Raw genomic sequence first — 26,909 nt, forward strand, 5'->3', positions numbered from 1 at the left:
GGCAGCGGCGGCGGCGGCGGCGGCGCGGGCCGGGGGCGGGGCTCCGAGCCGGGCCGAGGCGCGTGCGGCCGGCGCGGCGGGGCTCGAGAGGCGAGCGGCGGGGCCCGGCGCACCGTGCGGGGCCGCACCATGGAGGAGGACGACAGCTACGGTCAGTGCGGCCCGCGGCGCGGCGGAGCGGGCGCCCCTCCCGCGCTTCCTGCCGTGTCCGTCCCGGCGCCTGGGGCGGCTCCGGCGGCTGGCGCTTCGCGGGGCCGGCGTGCGGGACGCGAGCCCGGGGCGGCCGGCCGGGGCCGGGGCGGGGGCGCGGCGGGGAGACCGGGGCTCCGGACGGGGCGGGGGGCCGGGGGCCGCGCGGTGCCGCCCGAGCGCCCCGAGGCCCCGTCCGCGGCGCCCTAGTTTCGGGCCTCGGCGGGGTCCGCAAGTTGTGTCGGGGTCCGCGCCTTTGTTCGCGAGCGGGGGGCACGCACGGCGGGCGGCCCCGGAGCGCACGGGCTTCCCCCGCGGCGGCCGAGCGGCGGGCACCGGGGCGCTGTCGGGCGGGCGCTGCCCCGCCGCCGTCTCCCCGGCGGGCGGCTCCGGTACCCCCGGCCGCGCGCGGGGTCCCCAAGTTTGCTCCCCACGCCGCACGTGTCCCCCTCGACAGTTCCCGATCCCCCTGCTGCTGACCTTCTCCCCCGGACCGGTGGCCGGCTCGGGACGGCAGGCGTGCCGGGGGTCCTGGGAGATGCGTTTGGCGAATTTACCAACAATTTCGCGAGGGTTTGCGGAGGGCAGCGCGGACGGGGCGGGCTGCCGTGGGCTGTAGGGGCGGGGATGCCCCGCGGAGTCCAGCGGGCTCGCGTGGCTGCGGGGACCGCTCCCGGCGTGTCACTGGGGCGGGTCTTACTTCTGCTTGGGCGCAGGGAAGTCACTGTGGAGCTGCGGAGGGGGAAGAGGCGGCTGTGTGACCTGCAGCCTGACCCGGAGCGGGGTCCGGGGGAGCGTGCCGCTGCCCCCGAGACCCACGGGCAGCCTGAAGTGAGAGCGCCCCGGGACGGTGGCCGTCAGATGTCCCCTAGTCACCTTCCAAGTAAAAGCCTTCGTGCTGTCCTTTTGTGATTGGGAAAAATCCCCACCTCCGGGCTGGTCCCAGGGGGTTTCGTCCCCTCCGTCCCCTCCGTCCCCTCTCTCTGCACAGGAGAGGCCTCTCGGGGCTGTGCCCGCCGCTGTTTTGTCTGCCTCCTCTTGCCATTTAATCTGTCGGACCCCACGGTCCTGCCAGGCTTTCTTCTTGCCCTCTGCTGGCGTTTGTACCCACCGGGCGAGGCAGGAAGCTCTTGGTCTGTTCGCTTTTGATACAGTGGCTGCTTTGCCAACAGGCATGACACGCATTTGTACTTGGAGGGGGTGAATGGAAGCCGCTGCATTCGGTCCTAAGGCAGCTGTAATAGATTAGCACGAACGGGGCAGTGGCTCAGAACAGCATGTAAATATATGATCCTATAGTTTTGGGGGTGAGAAGTCCAAATGTGGTCTCACTGGGCTCAAGGTGTTTGCAGGGCTGTGTTCCTTTTTGGGGGGGTTCTAGGGAAGGATCTATTTCCTTGCCCTCTTCAAGTTCTGGAGGCCGCCTTCACTCTGTGGCCGGGCCACCTCCCATCGTCAGAGCTTTGTAATGACACTGGAGCCACCAGGGTGATCCAGCATAGCACCTTGGCTCTGCAGGGCTAATCCTGCTTTTGCCACATAGGATAACAGTTGTGGGTTCTGGAGATTAGGTGATGGTCGTCTCTGGAGGCCGATAGTCTGCTGACCACACACTAAAGATGAGAAAGAGGTTTATTCTTCCCCCTTATATAATTAAGAATGTCATCTTCTGTGTATTCTGGAGGAACCAAGAGGGCTCCCCACTCATAGTGTCCCCCACACAAAAAGTACCTAATACCTTAAGTTGGTCATACAAAGAATAAGATTCTCAGTTCTTCAGGGTTTCCCTTCATCTCCAGAGCTGTTTCCCTTGTAGGTTTTACAGTGGATCTGCGCCCAGGGCGAAGACAGCCATGCACCTAGCACTGTGTGGTGCACTGTGCAAGCACAGGGAATGCCTGTCCAGACGCTCCCTCAGAAGCTAGAACCTCTGTCGTGCCGTGAGGTAGCCTAGGACTGTTTGGAGCCATTTGGGGAGATGACTGATTTCCCAGCTGCCATTTTGGCCTAAAGGACTTTCGGAACAGAACTCTCATATAAGGGGCGCCTGGGTGGCTCAGTGGGTGAAGCCGCTGCCTTCGGCTCGGGTCATGGTCTCAGGGTCCTGGGATCGAGTCCCGCGTCGGGCTCTCTGCTTGGCAGGGAGCCTGCTTCCTCCTCTCTCTCTCTCTCTCTGCCTGCCTCTCTGCCTACTTGTGATCTCTCTCTCTGTCAAATAAATAAATAAAATCTTTAAAAAAAAAAAAAAAAACCTCTCATATAATATGCCAAAGAAAGAGAATGAGTTTTGAAGTTTTCCTGTTCCATTACAGAGAGTTTCAGAAACCACCAGAGCAGTCTTTCTGGACTGCAGAGTCTGGTGTTCTGTCCATCCGGCGGCTGCACCACTGAATTCGGAAGCCCTTCCTCCCGTGACACTCCTGTAATACCGAATCGTTTACCAGAGGTTCTTAACTCCCTCCCCAGGCAGGTACAGCGCGCTTCGTGCTGCCCGTGTGCTGTGACACACCAGACTGCGAAGACCTGGGGGGTGGGGCGCATGGGGACAGTTAAACGCAAGTCCTTTTCAAGCCTAGTTTTCTGAGAAAGATGTGGAATTAGTGATGTTCTAGAAGCTTAATTGACATTTGAAGAAAGATGTCCCTATTGCTTGTGGCTGGTGGAACTTGTCCCTGCAGTTTCTTTTTAAACACTGTGAAATAATTGGGACTTTTTTTTTTTTTAAAGACTCCTGTAATCTTCTTAGGTCATGGTTCTTCCTGGACTTCACAGTTCTCTTTGCAGAAGGAAGAGGTATTTTTGCTTTCGTAGGGTACCCTGCCCGAGTAAAGACTCTGACCACTCCCCTCCGTGACTTCTGAACTTGAGCAGACATTTTTATCCCGCAGACTGCCTCTGGGGCCCTTGGGAGGTTTGTTTGGGGAAGTTTTTTTTTTTTTGAAGATTTTATTTATTTGACACAGATCACAAGTACGCGGGGTGGGGTGGGGTGTGGGGGAAGCAGGCTCCCCGCTGAGCAGGGAGTCCCATGCAGGGCTCGATCCCAGGACCCTGAGACCATGACCTGAGCCGAAGGCAGAAGCTTAACTCACTGAGCCACCCAGGCACCCCAGTTTGGGGAAGTTTTTGTGAATGTGCATACTCGGAGGGTCCTTGGGTCACTTCTCTAAAGGTTCTGGCCCCGGGAACCGCTGGCGTCGTGCACCTCTCCGAGGACAGGCTGTGAGGCAGAGATGGGCAGGGCCATCGGCTGTGACCTGGAAGTCTCAATGGTGATGATTCTGCCTCACAAGTCCGACAAGATCAGCACATCTCTGAGCGTAGGTTCTTAAGGTCTTTGAACCTCCAGTGCTGTTTATGGCCTTCACTTCTTGAACACAGTTTCTGCTCCACTGGCGTTTTACGAGCTTCAGACTTACCCCTAGTCTGGACATGAGGGAGAACCGGCCTTTCAGAAGTGAGCTGCTCTGCGAGGGCGCGGAGATGTGGCTCTTAGCCAGGGCAAGGCTTCCGCCCTCCGAAGATGAAAGGAGCTGCGGGCAGCGGCGGGCCCGGTGGCTGCTGCGGGCCCATGAGTGGGAGCCCGCCGCCTGCAGGCGAGCTGGGCTCTTTCATCTTCGCGCCTCCAGAACCAGCTTGGGGCCTGGTACTCAGCAGCTCCTGAGGGAATAATAGGCTGAACCAGGTTCCGTGTAGCAGAAGTTAATGTTCAGTGATTGAGCTTTTGTCTTCAGCTCTCCATCCCAAACAGAAACCAGAAGACTTCTGTACGTGTTTGCCCGAATGCCAAACCGATTTTCCGTGTTCTTCAACGATACCGACGTCTTTCATTGTTGTCGAATTCAGTTACACTCTTGGTGATTTGCTATTATGGAAAAGAATACCATTATGAAGTCAGGGTTTTCTTAGAAAATCTGGAACATAAGGTTACCATAATTATTCATCCTGTGGTCTTTAAGGTAGAGTTCCAGGGGTGATATTAACATGTCAGTGGGGTAAACGTTTTTAGAATTCTTGGTGCGTGGTGCCAATTTGCTTTCCAAAAGGGCAGTACCCGTGTTCCTCGCTCCTAGCCATGTATGGGTTTACACGCTTGAGTGTCACTGTGGATATGCCGCGGTGAGGATTTGCATTTGAAAGCTTTTTTTTTTCTTTAACCCAACCTTATGGTTATAAAACGGCACCTCATTAAATGCACTGGTTGCCAGCTAGGTTGAAAAAATTTTATTTTGCGTATTTGTGTATTATGACCCGCCTGTTCGTGTGGGATGTTGGTTTCTTTATTTACTTGACTGAGATTAACTTTTTTTTTTAATGGCCTTGAACAAATCAAGTGACTGTTTCTCTCACTCTGATGTTTTCAGCATGGGAGACATACATACTCAGTGTGGCTGGGGTTGGGGTCAGATTTTGACCAATTGCGGTGGTCCTCTGTTTACCTCTCCGTAATTTTCCTCTTAACGATGGATGATCTTTAGCCTGTATTTTGTCTTCTGGGCAAGTGCAAATGTTTCCTTTAGAGGAGAAATTGTGAGTTAGGTAGCTCTTACTGGTCTCGGTTATACTGATCGGCGGGTCAGTCTGTGGGATCGGAAGGCACGTACCTGCCCGTCTCGAAATGCCGCACTTAGCAATCAGAAACAGTCTTTCCAAATAGATGATTTCGTATGTGTTTCATGCGTTGAAGATCAGGTAGTTCTACAGAAAGACCTGGAAGGAGCGTGCCTTCTGGTTTCAAGGTTGAGAGCTCACATATAGGTCACTCCGCCAGGGAGGAGGCGAGTGTGTGTGTGTGTGTGTGTGTGTGTGCGCGCGCGCACGCCTCTGGACAGTGAGGCGTAGGTTGGAGCTTCAGCTTGGAGTCCCCCGCCCCCTGCAGAGGCCTGTCCGCCCCTTTCCTGCTCACCCTCCCACATGAAAGGCTTGGACAGTAGGCTCCCGAAGACGAGCACGTTGCCTGAACCTGTCTGTTGGCTTTGTTGCCACACTGCTTCTTGATTGTCTAATTATTGTTGCTTAGTTTCAGTTGCAATAATAGAGGCATGGAGGAGGTGGAAAATTATTTAGAATGTTCAAGAAGTGAGTCCCACATCCTCTGAAACTGCTGGTAATGTTGTTTTGCTTCTCTTTCCGCATTGACTGAAGAAACGCAAGATGGGTTGTAGGGGGTTTTTGTGAGTCTTCGTTTTCCAGGATGGTGTCCGTGACAGTGTCTGTGTTTGTGGCGGGGAGGCGGTTATGAGCTGCTTTCTGTGCCGCCAGGCTCCTGTAAGGGTCAGGATGTGACCTTCCTTATCGGAGTCTTTTCCTGTTTTTCACTTTTTTTTTCCTTTTTTGAATCTTCAAGGTTTCTATTTCAGATGAGTGCTTTTCTCTGGCGCTGCTGCACTCCGTATTGTATATTGTAATTATTACGTTGGGTATGAATGACGGCGTTGGGGAGATGCTATTAAAAACTCGCTCCTCCTCAGTAGCGCCGTTGTGGGCCTGCTGTCGGCCGGCGGTGTGTCCGGCACACACCAGAACGTCCCCCGTCACTCTGCAGCACGCGGCCCCTCTTGTCGGGGATGCTTTGCGCCTGGAAGACAGATGTGGCGGCAGGCTGGGGGGGGCGAGGGTCAGAGTGGTTGTGGCAGGTGTGTGCGTGAAAACCCTGGGTGGGCAGGGGGCGCAGTGCTCCCTGGAGTTGGGGTGGGACTGATCGGACAGAGGACGTTTCCCAGACCTGGAGTTTGGAAGCTGAGTTGGTGCTAACTCGGTGAATGTGGCAGAGCGGTGCAGTTCAGAGAGAGCCAGCCAGGGCCAGTGGGGAGGGGGGCCCGGCTCCCCCGGGGAGCAGCCTGGCTCTCTGTACCTGGAGACTGGGAGGCCAGAGACAGGGTCTAGAGAGGAGGCCAGAATCCTGGAGGGCTTCTTTGTGTTTCCAGACACCGGTCTCTGAGCCATGAGAAGCCTGGGGGATTGAACTGGGGTATTTCATGATGATTATTTTACATTTTAGAAAGATCCCACTGCCTGGTGTGCTTCCTGAGGGCAGTGGGGAGACCCCTAGGGAGCTGTCGCAGCCGTCCCGGTGGGCTGGAGCGGACGGTAACTCCAAGACAAGTCCAGGGAAAGCATGGGACTGGTTACCAGCGTTTAGGGAGACACAGCACGTGGGAGATGAGCACGGCTCCAGGTGGTGCCAGGGTGCTGTCGCAGACGACACAGATGACGCAGATCACTGCCTGGGGAGGGTCTCCAGTTAAATGCAGGTGCTTGACTTTGGACACACTGAGTGGAGCGCGAGGGGTTTTAGAGACCGTCCCCTGAGGGAGGTCCGTTTAGATAGTCGGCTTTGTCGCTGGAACCCAAGAACTCATCAGCACACGAGCGGGAGTGGAGCCCAGGGAAGTGGGGGGATCTCGTGCTGACCCAGAAGAGGGCCAGGGGTGTCATCCTGGGCACGGCACCTTGCCCCCCTGTTGGAGGGCTGGGCGGAGCCAGGTCTGCAGAGGAGGCCTCGCAGCCGGGGCCCTTTCAGATGAGCGGACCCTGGGCGGGCAGAGGGCGGCAGCTGGAGGGTGATGTGGGTTGGAGAGACTTGCTTTAATCTGGCGATGCTGTATGTCCTCACAGAGTCTCGTGGTTTTGTTTTTAAGTAGCGCTACCCCCAGTGTGGGGCTTGCACTCACGACCCCACAATCAAGAGCCACGCGTTCCACCAACTGAGCTGGCCAGGCCGCCTATAGACTTTTTTCAATAAACATTTTGAAAACTCTTTTGAGCCAGTCTTGAATTACAGACTGATTCACGGCGTGCTGCGAAGCTCGGGCAGGATGGGGCTCGTGTTCGTCCGTCTGTGGGGCCGCTCGAGCCAGCCACTGCCGGACACGTGCGCGTGTCCCCTGTTCGCTTCGGTTCCTTGAGGCTGCGCGCTGCCCTGGACCCAGCTTCCAGCAGCCCTGGCGGCGGAAACGAAGAGGGTGTTTGGAGGTCGAGCTGCCGTTCTGCATTTTCAACCCCCTGGGCGCTCCCCTTGACCTTCGTCACCATCTCAAGCCCTGCCTGTGTGGAGGTGCTCCCCCGCCTGTGTGGAGGTGCTCCCCGCCTGTGTGGAGGTGCTCCCCCGCCTGTGTGGAGGTGCTCCCCCGCCTGTGTGGAGGTGCTTCCCCGCCTGTGTGGAGGTGCTCCCCTGCCTGTGTGGAGGTGCTCCCCCGCCTGTGCCTCTCCGGTCAGCCCTCCCTCCACACTTCCCTTTCCTCTCTTTCTCGTTAGGGAACTTTTATTACTATTACCTCTCGCCGCGTTACCCAGGCTTGAAGAAACAGCCGATTCTGTTCTCTGCCTTTTGCTCTCTGTTTTCCGGTGGCCCCGGCAGCCCTCTGCTGGCTCAGTCCCCTTTTCATCATCTTCTTGGTGTCGGGGTGTTTGTGGGATGGTGAAGTGTGCGCCTGCTTTCAGGAAGCTCGTGGTGTGGGGAGTTGACGTGTCGGAGAGCTCCAAGAACATGCGACAGGTGCTCCGACAGATGTGAGCGGACACCCTGGGAGCCTGCGGCGATCCAGCTTTCACTCTGCTTTTGGGTGCGAGCTGCTTTGGGGGACACACCTGTCCCCGGGGTCAGATGCGACAGGAGGGTTCCCGCACACAGCGGCATCCGCGGTGCTCGCCCCTCCATGGGCGAGGGACAGGGTCAGCGTGCGACCCGCACGGGAAGCCAGGCCGCAGATACCCTGTCGCTTCTGCTGGGCCACCCGCTGCTCCTTATGTCAATTGTCTCCGATCCCTTCACTTTTCTGTATCCTGTCCGCTGTTCAGACGCTTTCTAAACTTTTTGTCTTTTCTCCCGGAATTAGGGCACAGAGTTCCGTGTCCTGGTAGTTCAGATATTTCGTGGTTAAGACCTGTGCTGGGGGTTATGAAGTGGATTGAGATTCAAAGAGCCCTTGTTAGTTTTAGGGTGGAAGTCGAAGGAGTTGGTGGACGGCACGGGAGAGGCCGTTCCTCCCCCCCATCTGTCGGACGGTGCTGGCTTAGAGGCCAGCATTCCGTCTCAGGGCCTCTGGGGAACCAGGCCTGGTGGGATGGTGATGGGTGTGTCCCAGCCTGACCTCTGGGGCACCTGGGCAGGGGGACTCTCTTGAGAAAGCCGGTAAGCAGGGCAGGGTTAACCTTGGTCATCGCGCCCTTTGTGGGCCTGCACTGGAGCTGGCCTCAGCCCCTCGCAGGGACCCTGTCCTGCCACTTCCTTGCCTTTTTGCCCTTTGTGGTGACACATAACAGGCTACTGGAAAGCCAAGTTCGGCAGTGACAGGGAGGGGACTGCTGAAGAACAGTTTCTTCTGGGGAACGGCACAGTATCTCCCAGCATCTGCTAGCCGACACTCTGAGACTGCGGCCTCGGCTCCCGTCAGAGGAGAGGCTCGTGTTTGCACTGGGGCCTCATCCGGGGTCACTGAGGATGCTGACTCAGGACTTCAGCCCTGCAGCTTCTGAACACACCGGAGGCCCAGATTCCTGCCCTCCGTGCGCTGAGAACGCCGCTGCTTGCTGTGTCCGAAGGAGTTCCGAAAGCCAGGTTTCGCCCAGCGGCTCCACGGGCCAGCTGTGGAAGCTCCTGCGAGGGGATCCCAGGATCCCAGGCGGCTTGGGGCACGCCTCCTCGTTTCCACTGGGGCCCCCCACTCTCCTGTCAGGGCCATGCCCCACGGTGATGGAGTTGGTGCACCGCTGCACCGTGTCCTGGGGGGATCTCCTCGGAGCTGAGCCTCTGGGTCGGGCACGCCCTCTCCCCAGGCGGTCCTCCGTTCCCTGCGGGACTTGTCCTGATGTCAAGGGAGGGGCTCCTTCACTCTTCCGCTACTTGACAAAGACCTTAGTGATTTCCCTCTGTGTCCAGACAAAGCATGGAGGAAATGAAATTCTGAAAAGATTCTTAGGATTATAATGGGAAGATTATTTCCTGGATTTATAATAACCCAACAGAGAAATAGGGTTTCCACCCTAGACTTTGTGATCTCACTCTAGAAAACACCCCCTCGGGCTCTGTCCGTGCTGTGCTGGGGAGGCTCCTCCGAGTCTGCTGACCTCAGAGAGCCCCCCTTCTCCCCCCCGCCCTGAGATCCGAACCCTCACACATCTACCCGCCTCCTGCACAGCCCATTCGCTTGGGGGCATCCGGCACCGGCCCCGTCTGGGCCCTTTCTCTGGCTGTTCCCGGGGCTCAGGGGGCCTTCCGCCCCGACATCCTCATGGTCGCTGCCCTTGCCCACCGGCCTTGGCTCCAGTCCCCGCTCCCCCAGGGAGACTTGCCCAGTTGCCGTGCTCATGAGACCACCTGCGCGCCCCTCTCCAGGCTCCTCCCCACCCGTAGCACGTGTCACCTCCTGCCACTTACGTTTGCTGCGCGCGCCTGGGCTCCAGCTTTGTGATCGCCACGACCCAGAGGCCCAGCGCCCGGCGGGTTGTAGGCTCTGTAGGAGTTTGTTGAAGGACTTGCTCCCTCTCCCCGTCCGTGTTTGAGGGGAGACGAAGGCCATTGAAGTCGCTCCTGTCTGCTCCCGTCTCCCTTTTACCTCATGCGTTCTTTGGTTGTTCTGGGCTTTTTAATTTTTTTTTTTTAATTTTTTTAAAAGATTTTATTTATTTATTTCGAAGGCAGAGATCACAAGTAGGCAGAGAGGCAGGCAGAGAGAGAGGAGGAAGCAGGCCTCCCGCTAAGCAGAGAGCTCCACACGGGGGCTCGACCTGAGCCCGGGATCACGACCTGAGCCGAAGGCAGAGGCTTTAACCCACTGAGCCACCCAGGCGCCCCTGGTGTTGGGCTTTATCTGGGGGCTTGGTTCCTCTGCCACTGGTCATGGCAGTAACCAGGTGGGACGCCCTTCACTGCTGACCTGCTGGGGGGGTCATGCGGACGCTTCCCGAGCGTTCAGAGGTTCCAGTACAAATCTTAGAAAAGGAATATTTAGATGAAATATAGGATTATTCTATTTTGGAAAGATGCATGTGGCAGAGAAATTCTTTAGGAGGGGCTGATCTGTTCCACGGTGAGGTATTTTGTGGTGTGAGCTCACTCTTTTCCGGGAAGTGTTAAGGTATTTGACAGATGTTTGATAAGGATGAGACCTGGGTTGTTGATTTTCTTTTTTAATGATTAACAGGTCAGAAAAGCAGCTGGACGGAGTGGTAGGAAGCGGCTGGGACTTGAGATATGCCCTCCCGCACCGTTGAGCGATGGAGGGAGTGGCTGCACCCTGTTCTCCTCCTGTGCCTGCTCTAGTGGCTTTAAACGATACAAATTTCTTACGTTGCTTTTCCGGGGTTGCAAGTCTGGAATGGGTCTCTTCGGGGTGAAACCAGGGTGTCAGCAAAGGCGGATCTGTCTGGAATCTCCTGGAGACATCTCCTTGCCCTTTCCACCTTCCGGAGGCCACCTGCATCCCGTGGCTCCCAGCCCCTTCCTCCCCTCGTCAGTCACTGGGAAACTCGGTCCCAGGTCTCATCGCTCTGACACGGAGTCTCCTCCTCCTCCTCCTCCTCCTCCTCCACTTCTTCTTCCTCTTCCTCCTCTTCCACTTCCTCCTCCTCCTCCCTGTGAGACACTGGTGATCCAATGGGGCCCGCCAGATGACCCAGGAAAATCTCCCCACCTCCGGGCAGCTGAGTAGACTTTCATCACAGCTGCCTCAGTTCCCCTTTGCCGCGTGATTGAGCAGATCCCCTCGTTCCCGGGACTAGGATGTGGACATCTTTGGGGCCGTTGTTCTGCCAGCCACATCCACCGTAGTGCTCTTGTCCCTGGGATGCTCCTCGTACGGGCAGGCAGTTCCTTCCTGGGGAAATGTTCACACGGACAGTAAGGATTACGGTCCTGGTGCAGACGTTGTCTAGTCTCGGTGAGCATTTCTGGGTTTCGAAGAGGATTCCTAATTCAAGGGTAGAGTGTGTGCAAAACAGCAGCCAGCTTTGACCTGTCCATCCTGTTTCTGCTCCTCAGCAATCCTGTTTGTCGTCAGATGACAAATCAGAACAAAGCACGTCTTCAGTCGGAAGGCCATGTTACGGCAGCCAGTTCTTAGGAATGTTTTTGCACTTTCTTTGAGACTAAGGAGAATTTTTATTGGTTCCAGGTAATGGAAACATCCCTGAACAATGGTGCTCGTTAGGAAAAAGGAGTTCATTATTCTTGACGGCCATGTCGGCATAACACGATGTGGGGGTTCTTTTCCCAGACAGCTGCCTTTTCCTCGAGTCGCCTGGCGGACATCTCCTCGTGTGGGGGAGGCAGGCGAGGTGCTCTTCCTCCCCCTCGCATCATGGCCAGGACTCACTTGGTTTAATTTCCACCCCCAGTAGACTGCAGGGATACAAAATTGAATTTTTGGCTAAATATTACTGTTCTTACTTAAGCTCCCATTTTCTTAAACACATAAATGTATTTATAGCGTTCTACAGAGGAGTTTAAACTTCTGCTTTAAAAAATTATGAAGATAACACATCTTTATATTAAAAACTCGATTGCTAGAGAAATGTACGTAATTTGAACTCACTTTTGACTTTTATTTATTTTTTTGACAGAGAGATCACAAGTAGGCGGAGAAACAGGCAGAGAGAGAGAGAGAGAGAGGAGGAGGAAGCAGGCTCCCCGCGGAGCAGAGAGCCCGATGCGGGACTCGATCCCAGGACTCTGAGATCATGACCTGAGCCAAAGGCAGAGGCTTTAACCCACTGAGCCACCCAGGCGCCCTCACTTTTGACTTTTTAACGCGGTTTTTATAGGCCCTAGGCTGTTGGCACGGTGTTCGTTCTCTGTGTTATCCCCAAGGTCACCTCACCTAGCTCAGCCTGGAGCAGCGGGACTGAAGGAAACAGTCCCGGTGAGACTTGGTGGCACTTGGAGTAACAGAGACTCTCAGGATGGGTGACGGGAGCACAGACGTGAGCCACAGCCTGGCTCTAGGAGTTAGAATGTGGGAGGCGCTAACTGTCCCATCAGGAGGGAGACGCTTCATTACACCGCTCTGTGTTGGCCTTACAGGCTCTGTGTTGGCCTTACAGAGTAGCAGGTGCGTCTTTAAGAACAGGAGATCTGTGCTTACAGGCCTGGAGGACGGCTGTGTGATGCTGAGTGAAAACACAGGTTGCTCCTACGTGTCCTCTTTATTAAACATGTACCAGTTCACATTTGTATGTGCAGAGAAAACCTCAGGAACCTTTATAAGGATTCAAGGCAAGCCCCGTCCCCAGAACAGAACTGTGGACTGCGCTCAGGGTGGCGGGGGAAGGGGAATGGGCGGGTGCAGCTCCCCGAGTTTCACGGGTGAGCGTGGAAGGTGAGAGGAGTAGGTCTCTGGTCTCCTTGGCATCGGGAAAATGACAGTGGCCTAATGCTTGCATTGGGATGAATTTGATTTTAAGAAGTGACGCCGTCAGACTTGGGTGCTATCTGTATAACGGGAAAGGTAGGCTCGTGGTGCCTTGCGTGTGGAATTACGTTTTAGTTCTGTTTAAAAATCTTAGGGTTTGTGGAGTAATGGGATTTTTGTTTGTCTTAGGAGACGTCATTTAAACTAGTAGAGTGTCGCTACATTCGTTGTTAAACTGCAAAATCCTAACTGTTTGGATAAGAGACTGGGGTTAAAACATCAGTGGTTTTAAAAAAATGGAATTAAAATCTTTCCTGAATTTTTGGCTCTCAGACATCTGAACTTGTAATTACAGTTGTGTTCCAGATGGACATTTTTTTTTAACATTTTAATTTTTTTAAGGAATCTCTGTACCTGACGTGGGGCTTGAACTTATGACTCTGAGATCAAGCGTTGCAGGCTCCTATGAGCCAGCCAGGCGCCCCAGATGGAGACCCTTTATGGTTGGAGTAGTCAAGTGTCCTACAAAGATAAACACTCAAGTGCTTTGTTTAATCTCTCTGCAGTCTGTAATCTAGGAAATTGGGATTAGTGTGGTGGCTCCCATACCTGACTAATCTACAGACTCTGAGGTTTTTTTTTTTTTTTAAGAAAGCGGTTTTTGGGGCGCCTGGGTGACTCAGTGGGTTAAGCCTCTGCCTTTGTCTTGGGTCATGATCTCGGGGTCCTGGGATCAAGCCCCACATCAGGCTCTCTGCTCGGCGGGGAGCCTGCTTCCCCCTCTCTGTCTGCCTCTCTGCCTACTTGTGGTCTCTCTCTCTGTCAAATAAATCAAGCAAGCAAGCAGTGTTTTCCTGGAGCCCCACTCTGGCCATACCTGCTGAATTGGGATCTTCCAGGGTAGGATCCGGGAAGGAGCAAGTGAACACACACGCACATGTACACACACCCACGTGCACACGCACGCGCACACGTTCAGAGTTTCTGAATTCGAGGAGCTCAGGTGCGGAAGAGCCCCTTGCTCAGGAGCGCCGCAGCTCCTCCCACCCCCAGCCTGGGGCCACGCGGCAGGGCCCTGGCTTGGGCTGGTGTGCCAGGGGTGGATCTCGTCATTTCCCACGTTGGTTGTTGAACCGACAATGTGAGGAGTTGTGAGGAGTTGTGTGTCGTTGTGTGCTCAGGGTTGTGAGAAGTGCTGGCTGAGTGTAGTGTGTCTCTGGCTGGAACCTCTGATGGACGTGGTTTTGTTCCAGGGCATTTAGAATTCCCCTTAGAGGGTTTGGAACTTTCAAGCAGGGTTTTTTTTTTTTTTTAAGATTTTACCTACTTGACACAGAGAGACCACAGGTAGGCAGAGAGGCAGGCAGAGAGAGGGGGAAGCAGGCTCCCTGCTCAGCAGAGAGCCCGATGCGGGATTCGATCCCAGGACCCTGGAATCATGACCTGAGCTGAAGTCAAGCAGAGGTTTTTAAGAAGAGTCTCCACAGATCAGAAAAGAAGAAAAAGGAGGTTAAAAAAAAAAAAAAAAAAAAAAAGCAACACAGCCGGGCGAGGGTTTGTTTACTCCTCTGTTATAGTTACTGGGTTTAGCGGTCTCCCCACCTCAGGTTCCCCAAGAGTCTGTGGTTTTCGTTCTGTTCCTTTTAGAGACACCTTCCCTTTGTGTCGCTCTGTTGCTAGGCAGCCCCTGGACTGCTGCCATCGTGGAGCGCCGGTCTGTCCAGCAGGGGAAGTGACCTAAAAAGATCCTTCCCCTGTCCCGCTTGGGACAGGCCAGCCAGGCCCAGGAACCTGCGGGGGAAGCGAGGCCCGGTCACCTCCCCGGAAGGGCCCCCCCGCAGCGCGCGCTCCCCTCGGGGCTCTGGGGTTTGTGTCAAGCTCCCCCGCTCCAGCGGCCTGCGGGGCGGCTGCAGTTGTGTCCTTCGACCTTCACCGCTGGGGCAGACTGAGCCGTGGAGAGTTTCGGCAGCGTGTTAAAGTGGAGGCAGGAGCATCCGGAAGCCGCGGGCCCGTTGCTGTGCACAGTTTGGTGCACTTTGCTTGGAGTCTTTTCTTACTCTGTGCATATTCCGGGATGTTGACCCCCCTGAGTCCTTTGGGAAAATGTAAGATTAAACAAATAAAAACTAAAAATGAGTTCCCGTTCTGTAGACTGTTTTGTAGCTTCCTAGAAAGAAAGAAAGCACGTGTTTTTCTCTGCCATTAAAATTTGTACGTGGATAATATTTAGTGGCGTCTGTCAGGGCAGGGCCCGTGCGCGTAGGCCGTAGGCCGGCCAGCTCCCCGCAGCCTCTCACGGGAGTGGAAGCGGTAGCGAGACAGCTGGTGGCACATAGCACAGCAGACAGCAGGACCTCAGCCTGGGAGTGCCGCCTCCCTGCCCCATCTCCCACGGGGGCGACGCGAGGGGCCTCGATGGTGGCCACGCTTGAATTGGGTCAGTCTGCAGCTGAGCCAAGGACCAAGCACCTTTTGTAGCAGGCAGCAGACGAGCCAGATCCCCTCCCCTGGAGCCAGCGAGCTGTGCCGTGTGGTCTCCTTGGCCAGCCAGATGTGACAGCGAGACGTGCAGGGCTGCGCGGGCCCCACGGTGGCCTCTGCTAAACCAGTGTGTGTGGTGCGCCCCCCCGCCATTCATTAACCTCTCCTGTTGGCTGTTTAGAAGTTTCCACTTTGTTCTTAAAACAGACAACGCTGTAACATCATCGTTGGTAGAAGGTCGCCCACATTTTTGATTGATTTCTTAGGCTCGTTTCCAGCAAGTCGAATCACTGGGTCAGTGAGTTTAGCTTTTTATTTTTAGTCTCCTCGTGGGTACTGTCACATGGCTTTCCAAAAACTGTCACAGACACGTTGACGTCTCACTCGTGTATGATTGTGTTAGTGTACCCTTCCCAGCACTGAAGTGTTTGTGTGTGTGTGTGTGTGTGTTTAAGTAGGCTCAACCCCCGATGTGGTACTTGAGTTCATGGCCCGAGATCAGGACTCGCACGCTTCACCGGCAGGGCCAGCCCGGAGCCCCTCATTGAATTGTATTTTAATCATTGGCTTTTTGATAGAATGTGTAAATATTTTTCTCTCTCTCTCCTCTTAGTGTTGGTGGGGTGAGCGTTGACTGTTCTAAGATCTTGTCTAGTGTCTGTGTAAGAATGCGGAGACTGTAGCAGCTTCTTCCCCAGGTCGCTCCTCATTAATTTATTCCATAGGCATTTATCGAGCACCTGCTCGGAGCTGGGGGTGCTGCAGGCCGTGGGGTTCAGGCATGAGCGGAGTTCGCGGGGACCTTACGTTGTAGGTAGAAGCAGCTGGTTTCGGATCGTGCGTGTTTCATCCCGTGCCATTTCTCTGGGGCGCTCGGATGTGGCCTCTCCGGGACAGAGTGAAGGTGGGACCCGTCCGCGTCCCGCCGTGTGGGTGGTTCCTGACTGCGCTCTCTCCATGTGTACCGAGGTGCGGCGGTCGTTGAACTTGTGTCCCCTCGCCACTCATGGACCTCAGACAGCTGTGTTCCCATAACGCGCTGGAGACTTCTGAAAGTTTTGAAACCATGCTTTAGCTGTGAACAGAGAGGTTTTACAGTCCTTCTATGTCAGGAGAGAGGAGACAGTCCCTGTTCAGGGATCTGTTGGTCGAAAGGAGCGTGACCTTTGCTTTATGACTTTGTCTTCCAATACTCTTTCCGGGATGCATGCTTACAGATCCCTCGTCAGTCCGCCTTCCTTTTGAAAACTCTGGCCGTTTGTGGCCTGAGCAAATTATCTGTCTTCTCCAACGGCCGCCGAGTTGCGGTAGTGACACAGTCGTGCCTACCTCTCGGGTCAGGTCTATTGAAGGGTCTGGTGAGGTGTTCAGGGACATCAGTTGCGGGGGAGAAGGGTGTCAGCACCCACGGCTGTCACCGGCAGACACTCCAGGGCTTCGCAGGGCCTCCACAGCGACCTAACACGCCAGAGGTGACATTGAAATAGCTTTAGTCAGTGAATGTGTTCATTTCCACTTACTTGTTTCAGTACACTTTTCAGGTTCCCTTTTCTTGTAGTTCTTGAAACAAAATTAACTTTATTTTTTTTAAGATTTTATTTATTTATTTTAGACCGTACGTGCGTGTGCGTGAGCGTGTGCGTGAGCGTGTGCGTGAGCGTGTGCGTGAGTGAGGTGGGGGAGGGGCAGAGGGGGAGGGAGTCCCAAAGACACTCAGCCCCAAGCTCAGAGCCCCCCGTGGGGCTCCATCCAGCACCCTGGGAACATGGCCTGAGCTGAAACCAAGAGTCGGATGCTACCCAGGCACCCCCGAAAGAACTCACTTCACCGAGACACCGGCATATGGCGGGTGTGCAGTGTGATGACGTGTGTGCCAGATTGTTGTTTTACCCCAGCGAAGCCGCGGTCACAGTCCAGGCTCAGAGCACGTCGTTGCCCTGAGAGGGCTCTTCATGTCTGTCTGCAGCCCAGCCGCCCCCGCCCCCAGACCTGCCTCTTGTCATACAGATGAGTCTGTGTTTCCCAGAATTTTGTATTCATGGAGTCGTGCGGTGTGTTCTCTGGCGCCTGGCTCTCGCTCAGCACAGAGTGTTTGAGATCATTGTTGGGGGCGTCAGTCTTTCCTTTTTATTGCCGAGTTATTTCATTTCCACTGTCTTCACAGGCCACATCTTATGTGCCCATTTACCTGTCACGAGTGTGTGGGTTATTTCCAGTTTGGGGCCACTGTGGATTCAGCTGCTGTGAGCAGGCACGTCCGAGTCTGTGTAAGACGAGCTCTTACTTCTCTTGGGGTAATACCTGTGAATGGAGTGGCTGGCTTCTGTGGCAGCGTTTTTCTTTTCCTGTAGAGTTGTTTTATCTTACGTAAAATGCAACAGAGATAGTAAGGGATGATATGTACAAATGGAATGCAACTAGTTTTGAAATAGGCAAGAGAAAAGCTTTTTTTAATGTAAGCACGATATGCAAATCTGTTAAGGAATGTTTTAATATGTTATTTTGCATCAAATCTGGGTTTAAAAAAAAGTGACATGAAATTTCAAACAGTCACATAGTAAATGCAAACTTTTTTTTTTTCTCCTTGGAGTTAAAAATCACAATTTTGTACTTAAAATTGGGGGAAGAGCCTCACAAAAACGTACAAGTATAAGTTGTGTGGCTGGGCAGATCCTCCTGAGAGCACTGTGCAAGTCAGGGGGGCTGGTGGAGAGGCTTTCTGGACGTTTCCGTCAGCAGTGTCTCCTTCTCCTCCGGGGTTCATGGTTTTTGTCCACGACATTAATGAGACAGGCAACATGCAGGCACCTCTGCAGGCCACCTAGTGTGGCTAGGGGAGAGGCTCCCACCCGGGTCATTGGCCATGTGCTTGTCACCCCTGTGTTACACCCCTGCCACTCAGAGTGGTCAGTCCTCTTTAAAAATGGGGCAGGGGTGTTAGTATTAAAAGGGATTTTTATATAGACTCATTTTAGAGCAGCTCTGTTGTTTAGGGGTTTGGGGTGTTTGACCGGGTAGGTGGATAATCTAAGTTGGAATGCAGGTGTCCATTGAAGGTTATTCTAAAGAATCCGTGACTGATGTCCCTGAACAAGTTAGATGGCAGGAGTTGGAAGTGATTTTAAGTGGGATGACGGGTCTGTCCGTAACCGCGGTTGGCAGGGCACCCGTCTGTCTGCTCTCGCACCTCACTACATGCTGTTTTCCTCCTCGTCGGCAGTGTGCTTAACTGAGTGCTTGTCGCCTCCTGCAAGACTCACCGGGGACAGTGCGCGAGTCCCGGGTGGTTAGCAAGGGGCTGCCAGCCGTCCTCATGCCTTTATTGGCCGTCTGTCCGCCTTTGGGGTGGAGTGCGGTGGGGTGTCACGCTTCTGGGTGCTCACTCCGCAGTCACCGGGTTCGCATGCGCCGGAAGACTTGGGGAAAGGAAGGGCAAATCTTCGGGGGTGGTTGGTACCCCTGCGAGCAGTCTGCTTTTCTGGATGTGTCCCAGATGCCTTGTTTCTCAGCCAGAACTACGGTGGACTTTTTGGCAGGACCGCGTTGCCCTAAACAGACATGTTTCATGTTCCGCAGCACTACTTACAGCCTTGTGTTTAATTAGGCACTTTGCATTTTCAGTGTAAAATTTAATCTGTGCAGTCACTCTGTGACGTGGGGTTTGTGGCATTAAGTACGCTGACTGGGTCAGAGTTAGAAGGGAACGTCCGGGCTTGCAGGGTTCCTGGTTGTCTGAAGCGCTGGCAGCAGCATTTATCCCGATGACTCCGAAGCCCTGTAATTGGCGACAGAGACTTTACTTCAATTTGATACTTTTAGAAGGTAATTTCCATGAAAATCCCCATGTCGAGCATATGATAAAGCTCTTTGCTTTACAGAGGGAGAGAGCGCTGAGTCAGATTCCTTTCTCCTTCCAAGTTCTGAACTCCTGGGAGTGGCGAAGGTGGAGACCCCACCCCCAGCTCTGTCCCTGGGAGAGGGGCTGGAGGAGCTGCCTCCCCTGGAGCATTGGGGAAGGGGTGGCAGTTTTGTAAAGTAGGGCATGCTTCTCCCTCTTTGTGCGCTGGTGGTCGGCGCTCTTGAGCGTTTGCAGCGACCTTTGGACATGACCAGGAGCTTCAGGAACCGCCTTCCTCCGCGTGCTGCCTCCGTTCCTGCGGGCCATCCTCACTGTTTGTGGGCCCGTGTTGGTGAGTGTGCCCGCTCACTAAAATTTGTCAGCCAAGCCAGGACGAGCAGGTGCTCCGGCCGTGGTCTGCGAGTGTGCGCAGGTCCGTGGAGAGCGCCCGGGGCCTGCGGCAGGTTCCCATGTGCATGCGACCGGGTGGCGTCCTGCCTTCCTGGCCGGCCCTCCCGCTGTCGACAAGGGCTTTACAGCCCGTCGAGCGCCATGTCCTCGCCCTGTGTGCTGGCGACGTCCCCGTCGACAGCAGCCCCGGCACTGTGCTGACGCGCTGGCTGGCATCCGCGAGCACAGGAGGGCTGTCGCGTGCTGCACCGAGAAGATGTGCGGGAGCGTCCGGCCGGCCTGCGGCCCACGTCAGCGCATCAGCAGTGCAGACTACGTGAGGGGTCTTTGATGACAAGCACATGCAGGGGGCGCTTCCATGTGTGATGGTGAGCGGTGGGGTCAGGGGCTCACAGGAGCCCTGCCCTGGGCTTCTCCGGCATGTGGCTGGAGTGCCGGGCTGCCAAGGGTTAGCGCAGCTTTCTAGAACACACCCACCCGTATCTCCACAGCCGGCCGCATCTCTGGTCCCCCCTTCCCGCTCAGAGCTTTAGGCTCTGCTGGCTTACTCATCCCTCCAGGATGCCCGCAGGGGTCTCACTCAGGGTGACCAGCTCGCCCCATCCCAGGACATAGCGCGCCGGTCACATAGGTGTGCGCGCCAGATGTCGGGAGACCAGCCCGACTCCTTCCTCCCTCTCCTGTGCCAGGTGGGCCGCCTCCAGGATCTAAAGCAGTCCGCTTGTCTCGTCTCTCCTGCCACCGGCTCTGCGGTCCGGGGTGCGACCCGGGCTTCCTGGGACAGGCCTCACCGTGTGCTCAGGTCACGCTCGCCCACTCCTGCACATGGGGGCCCTACTGGCCCTCGCCGGGCGGCCCTTCCGGAGCCCAGAGGCAGCGGGCGGAGAGCGTTCACGCAGGGAGACGGGCTGTTCCTTCGGGGATGGCAGCTGCCGCCCCCCGAGAGCGGCCTCCAGACCTGGTGGGGATGTTCTTGACCCTGGAAGGGAGGTTGTTTGTTTTGTTTGTTTTGCTTTTTTAGAAAGTAAACATTGAAACAATAGTTTCTTAAGAGCTTGAAGAGAATCTTGAAGAAGCACGCCTTCAAAAATAGATTAAATTAAAAGTTTTCTTGTTTCGCTTCCTCCTAAAGCCACCTGCCTTCTGGAATAGGGAGGCGAGATTTTAGACAGAACCGTGGTTTCTGCTCGGTTTGTTTTAAAGTCGGTAGCAGGAGGAAGTTTGGCTGCGCTGACTTGTGTGGTGCCTTCATGGCTCTGCCCACGACACAGTGTGGGCGCCGTCCCTCTTCCTGGCTAGCTGGGCTGTCGCATGAGGGCTTCGTCTCCTCCGGCTCCTTTTGTTCTCTGTCGGCTGAGTAAGGGACGGGTGGAGCGTGGATTTCGTCACGTGGGTCTCGTGGTGTCACAGAGGAAGGGGTGAAGTGTAATTAGCAAGGCAGAAAGGGAGCAGAGGAAGCGGGACAGGGCCGCGCAGGGCTCGCACGGCAGCGAGGATGTCCGAGGCAGAAGCAGACGGCGAGCTCCTGGCTCCCACCCTCCGCCTCTGACTTGTCGGAGAGCTGCCGGGGTCTCACACCGTTCGTTACCTGTGTGCACGCTTCGGAAGCTTGGGCCCTTCCCCTCTAAGTCTGCGAATTGAATTTGGTTTACGTAGAAAACCCAGTGAGTGGATTTGATCATCGCTGCTCAAGTAGTAAACGTACCAGAAAGATCACCTCTGGAAATACCAACTGGATTTGACATGAACGGTTGGTGTCTGTAATCGTTAGTTTAATCGAGTTAAAGAATGAACTCTCCAGACAGCTTGGCCACGGCTGCCCTCCTATAGCACTGTTAGGTTTGTTTGATCTTTAAACGCTTTCCTTTTGACCCAGTACAATGTTAACCGTCTGTTCCTTCTGTTCCTTCTACGGTGGGCGGAGGAGTATTTCTGCCGAGCTGATGGGATACCGCCCGTGATTCCTCTGTGGTCACCTCAAAGCCTGCTGGCCCAGCAGAAACTTTTCAGCTTTGAGAATGGGAACCTTAGTTCATAGAATCCTAGACTGTTCAGAGGTGGAGCTTATAAATCAGGGTCAGCACCTTCCCGTGTATGGGGCATGGTGGGTGACGGAGAGAGCCGTGGGAGGAGGCTGCGGGGCTGCACTTTGAAGAACAGGCAGGATCCAGGTGGAAAACTAGGCAATATTAGAGAATTTATCTTTGTCACCGCGATGTGCACGCATGCTTTAAAAGGTCACACACCACACAAAGGTTTACATGAATGCTTATAACGGCAGGACTCCTCAGCTGTAGAATGGATAAGCCGAATACGGCACGGTCCTACAGCGGAATAGTATTCAGCCACAAAAAGGAAGGACGTTTCCATGCCACAGCATTGCTGAATCCTAAAAATGCGGAGGGGAAGACACCTGACACAGAAGGCCACTGTTGTATGGGGGCAAGTGCACACGCACGGAAAGGTTACTGGCTTCCAGGGACTGGGGAGTGAGTGTCTGCTGAGGGGAATGGAATTCCCCCTTTGGGGGTGCTAAAAACGCCCTAGAGTTAAATGGTGGCGGTAGTTGCGTGGCTTTATGAGTGCGTGAAAACCACTGACTGGTACACTTTGAAAAAAATTTTGTGGTTTATGAATTATATCTTCATTTTAAAAAAATTCTACCTTAAGGAAACTCAGTGGGTTGATATGATTTTCAGTGGAAGTAATTTTTCAAGTATTGTTAAGTCTTCACAGAAAGAGTGGAACCCACCATGAACCAACACTGACTCCCTTTGACGTTTAAAATTTGGAAGGTCTGGGCTGATTTCAGCCCCTGTGTGCCATCTAGGAGAAAAGAAGATTGTAGAATGGACTAACGGGTGAAAACCAGTGGTTCCCTGTCCCACTGGGAGACCTTCCTGGGGGCAAACTGGTTTAGCTGTTTGCCACACAGGTTAGGTCCAGTCCCAAACCGCGCTCTCTGCGGCTGTTGGACCGCCCGGCTGGACGTCCGTCGCCTCCCGGTCGCACACGGTGTCGTCCGCCGAGCCACCGCACGGCCTCCCTGGCATGAGGCTGCTTTTCCAGGAGCTCTTCTCCGCCTCTGCTTGTCCTTTGCCTGGTTTGCTTGGAAATTATCGGAGGTTTTCTGAAATCCTCCTCGTCTGCCCCGAGCTTCTCTCTGGTGCTTTCTGTCTGCCTGAGCACATCGGTCCGTGGTGTCCGCCTGGAGAGGGTGCGTCCTTCTGTTCAGATCCAGAGTTGTTCCCCTGCCCTCACTCTGGCGTCTGGGGGCACTCGGCCACACGTCATTCTGGGGTCCCCACTCTGCTGGAAGGGGTCCTCGTGTTTTCTCTGTTGGGTTTACCTTAAGTTTATAGAAGCCTATTTTCCAGAAGTTTCCTAAGGAAGGCCATGTGGGAGGTTTATGTCTCGGGTTTGCGTATTAGAAAATGTCTTGATGTGTCCTTAACACTGTCTGTTCTTGCATTTGATGTAAAATTCTTCCAGTGAAGTTTTCCTGTAACTCTGGTGGCTCATGTTGTTACTTTTGTGTGTCCCTGAGAAGTACCAGTGTGTCCTGGAGCCCGTTGTTTGTTTTCCAGCGTGTCGTAGTTCACCGTTGGGATGTAACGCGGCTCTAAAAATCCGGTTGCATTCCAGTGGATACTCCGGGGGTTTCCAGTTGTGCGTTATTGCTGCGATCGCTGCGCTGACTGCTCCTGCTCACCCTTGCTGGCGTCTGTGCGCGGCGTCCCCCAGCAGCGTTGGCAGGAGAGCGCGTCCGCGGGCTGTCCTCCCGCCGGCGGTGCGGCCGGCCTGGCCTGCGTCGAGCGTGCGTGTCTGCGGCTCCGCGCTGCGTCCTTTCCCTTCTTCCCAAGCCGGGCCCCCGCGATCTGACAGGCCCCGCTCGACCGACTCGAGCCCACTGGGGCCGTGATTCCTTCCGCAGGCGCTGCCTCTGGGGGTCATCCGGGAAGAGACGCTGTCGCTCGTGGACGGGTCCTCACGCGGTTTCCCTCTCCGCTCATTTAGGTCGTCTGCAGGGTCTTGCAGGAACCTTGTCGGGTCTCCTTCCACTAACGCTTGCCCACGGGTCGGCCCGTTACCGGGCACCTGCTTCCTGGCGGTTGCGAGCGCACAGAGGTGCACGCGGTGGCCGCGTGGATGCTGTCGTGGCCGCGGTGCCGCTCAGCCCTGGCGACGGTCTGGCAGCTCGTCTTCGCTTCCTTTTCGTCTTCTGTGTGGACAGTCGGACCAGCCGTGGCGGGGGTGGCTGCGCTTCTTCCTCCCTCTCTCCGGTCCTGACGTCTTTCTCGCCCTGTTGAGCAGGCTGGGGCGTTAGGACCGGAGTCTCCTGCGCTCCTTGCCTGAGAAAGCTCGGACTGGAGAATCCTCCAGCCCAGGGCCAAGCGACGTGCCCAGAGGGACGCGCTCCGTTTCTTCTCGGTCCTCCTGGAGAAGCTTTCACCTTCCCCCACGAAGCGTAACACGCACTGTAGATCGTCTGTAGACACCTTCGTCACGTTAAGGAGAGAGTCCTCTGTTTCTGGTTTGCCGAGGGGTTCTTTCTGTGTCATGAGTGAGTGCTCAGTCCTCTGGTTCTTTCCTTGCACATGTGCGCGCGCACACACACACACACACACACACACCCGTCACACTGCTGCAGGGATATACGACCACATCAGGCGAGCAGCCCAGCCCCTGTCCCAGCCCGTTGCTGACCAGCCGTAGTTGAAAACTTGAAGCTCCTGTGTAAAACAGCACCACATCCTGAAACCCGAGTGTGAGGAAAATAATGCCAAGTGTCTCGTTGGTTAGTTATTATGTTGATAATATGCTGAAGGGATGTTACAGGTAGACGGATTAAATACGATTTATTTCTAGGGGCGCCTGGGGGGCTCAGTGGGTTAAAGCCTCTGCCTTCGGCGCAGGTTGTGATCCCAGGCTCCTGGGATCAAGCCCTGCATCGGGCTCTCTGCTCAGTGGGGAGCCTGCTTCTCCCTCTCCCTGCCTCTTGGCCTACTTGTGATCTCTGTCAAATAAATAAAGACAATCTTAAAAAAAATACAATTTATTTCTAATTAGTTTTACCTCTTCTTTTAGTTTTTTGATGTGGCCACTAGAAAATTTAAAATCACATATTTGGCTGACATTATATGTTTCTTCGGATACTGCTGGCTGGGTGGACCAGCGCGTGTGTGCAAGCTTCATCCGTGACAACCGCAGCTGTCCGGCACAGAGTGTTTCTGGCACTGAGTGTTTCCTGGGTGTCCGCGCTGCTCTGAGCACTTTCCCAATAACCCTGTGAAGCGGAGGATCTCCATTTCCTCGATGAGCAAACTCACAGATGGGGAAAGACGCACGGCTTGCCAGTGGGACACCCAGGCCAGCCCCCCCAGGCCGTTGGCTCCTGGGTCTGTGCCTTAGTCCCCACCTGTCAGGACAACGGTGACATCTCAGGGTAGCAGGAAGGGGTGTGCTTCTCAGCAGATGGTGAGGATATCTGACCCTCCTTCAGGAAACAGTGAGAGTCCTTTGTCATTCATTCTGTACTTAAAAGAACAAAAAAGGAACTCCAGGTGGATTACAGGTCAAAGTACAGAGACGTTAATGTGTAGTTTATGTACGTTTGTATGTGCACATATGTACTGCACGTACTGTGAAGATTTTTATTTAGTTTTCTTTATTTGAGGGAGAGAGAGAGTGCGTGCGGGGAGGAGCAGAGGGAGAGGGAGAAGCAGACTCCCTGCTGAGCACAGAGCCCAGTGTGGGACTCGATCCCAGGACCCTGAGATCTAAGCCAAAGTCCAGCAGATGCTTAACCCACTGAGCCGCCTAGGTGTGCTCCCCTGTATTCTGTATACTTGGACCTGTAATCAGTTTGAAGGTGTTGTTGGTTTTTCAAAGTATTGAGTGACAAAAAGGTGTAAATATATACGAAGCCCACATTATATACATACATGCATATAATGTGAATTTTAAAGTGAGTATTTTGTACAGTTTCATTGGGAAGGAACACCACTTCCTCAACAGGTCCCCAAAACCCAGATTATAAAAGAAAAAATAATTGACAGACTTGGCTTCATACGAATGAACTTAATGTATAAATATTTATATTTTGTTCTGTGTGACAGAAGCTCTCAGAAAAGTTAGCACACACAGGGTAGTTGGAGAGAATATGCTTACAAGCAAAGGATTATTATCCATGACGTAGGGTGGGTACCTGCGAATCAATAAGACAGGAGGGAATAGGACAAAACATAGGACGGTTCGCAGACGCATAGAGAGCCCGTGACCCTAGTGGTCGGTATTCCTAGTAAACGGGGAGACATTACCGCAGCCGTCGGGTTAGCAAGTGGAAAGGTCCCTGACGCGGCTGTGGGGACGTGGGCGTTCTTGTGGAGGGTCAGGAGGCAGTTTGGTGGTCTCGCGGGTGCACCCGCCCGGCGCCCTGACCTTGGATTCTCAGCACCGCCCTCCATTCCAAGGAGCCTGGGGCTGTGGGGGAAGCGCCTGATTCTGGGGCTGGGGCAGCGGGAAATAGGGGCTGAGCCCACCCCAAAAATCTCGTGATGGCAGAGTGCGTCCTCGCCTCACAGCACTCACCAGTTTCCAAGGGACGTCACTGACAGACCCGCTGCTCACCTTCGCCACGTGCGGTCAAGGGTAGCGTCACGGGCCTTGGCCATGATGCTCTGAGAGGAACACAGCCTCGCGCTTTGGGCCGTTCTTGCCAGAAGTGCATAGCCTCCGTGAAATCAGCAGGAGACCCCCAACAAATCCAAACCATGGAACGTTCTACAAAATAAGTGACCAGTTCTCTCAGGGCGCCTGGGTGGCTCAGTGGGTTAAGCCTCTGCCTTCAGCTCAGGTCATGGTCCCAGGGTCCTGGGATCAAGCCCCGCATCGGGCTCTCTGCTCAGTGGTGAGCCTGCTTCCTCTCTCCCTCTCTGCCTGCCTTTCTGTCTACTCGTGATCTCCCTCTATCAAATAAATAAATAAATAAAATCTTAAGAAAAAAAAAAAAAGTGACCAGTTCTCTGCCAGGGGTCAAGCCCCTGACCCAAGGACCAGGGATCTGTCATAGACTGGGGACTGAAGACACAGGACAGGCAGTGGGGCTCCTGGATTAGAGGCAGCGAGAGGCCTGGTGGCATCCGTGGACACGCTGGCCAGCAGTCGGCTACGCGTCCTTGGCGGCTTCTGGTTGCAGTAACTGTCCTGTGGCTACGTGTGACAGGGATGGTGGCGCTGTGGAAGTGGGCATGGGAGGTCTGGGGACTCGGTGTTGATGCCGGTTCTCTGCAGATCTAACGCGATCCCAGTACACGGTTAAGTGCCCGCACCAGCTGTGACTCAGCTTTCCCCCGTGTCTTCCGCAGACATAGGTGCCCAGAGCAGGAAGCCCGACCTGCAAGACTGGGAATGGTGGCTCAGTGTGCGACGACAGAGTATCAGAACAACCTCAAGGTCATCCGTCCGGGCTCAAAGTCTGGCAAAAACTGTACTGTGCAGTGTACCAGCTTTTAAAAATTGAGGTAGATCCGTATGGTCCAGTATAGGAAAATTTCCAAGACCTATTAATGCAAAAAAATAACTTACAGAAAAGTACATATTAGCTAACGTTTGTTGGGTGAGCCCTGAACGAGGACTTG

At 54.6% G+C, this 26,909-nt stretch overlaps 1 protein-coding gene across 1 annotated transcript in view; it reads left to right on the forward strand.

Annotated features, from left to right (window-relative positions):
- The first annotated feature begins 57 nt into the window (after positions 1–57).
- CYTH1 (cytohesin 1) overlaps positions 58–26,909 on the forward strand; it is a 79,019-nt gene continuing 52,167 nt past the window's right edge. The window contains exon 1 of the mRNA XM_059378395.1: positions 58–151. Within this exon, the coding sequence (XP_059234378.1) occupies positions 130–151 (22 nt within the window). The 5' untranslated portion in view covers positions 58–129. The remainder of the gene's footprint in view (positions 152–26,909) is intronic.

The sequence above is a fragment of the Mustela nigripes genome, chromosome 16 (assembly GCF_022355385.1).
Source record: "Mustela nigripes isolate SB6536 chromosome 16, MUSNIG.SB6536, whole genome shotgun sequence".
Lineage (NCBI taxonomy): Eukaryota > Metazoa > Chordata > Mammalia > Carnivora > Mustelidae > Mustela > Mustela nigripes.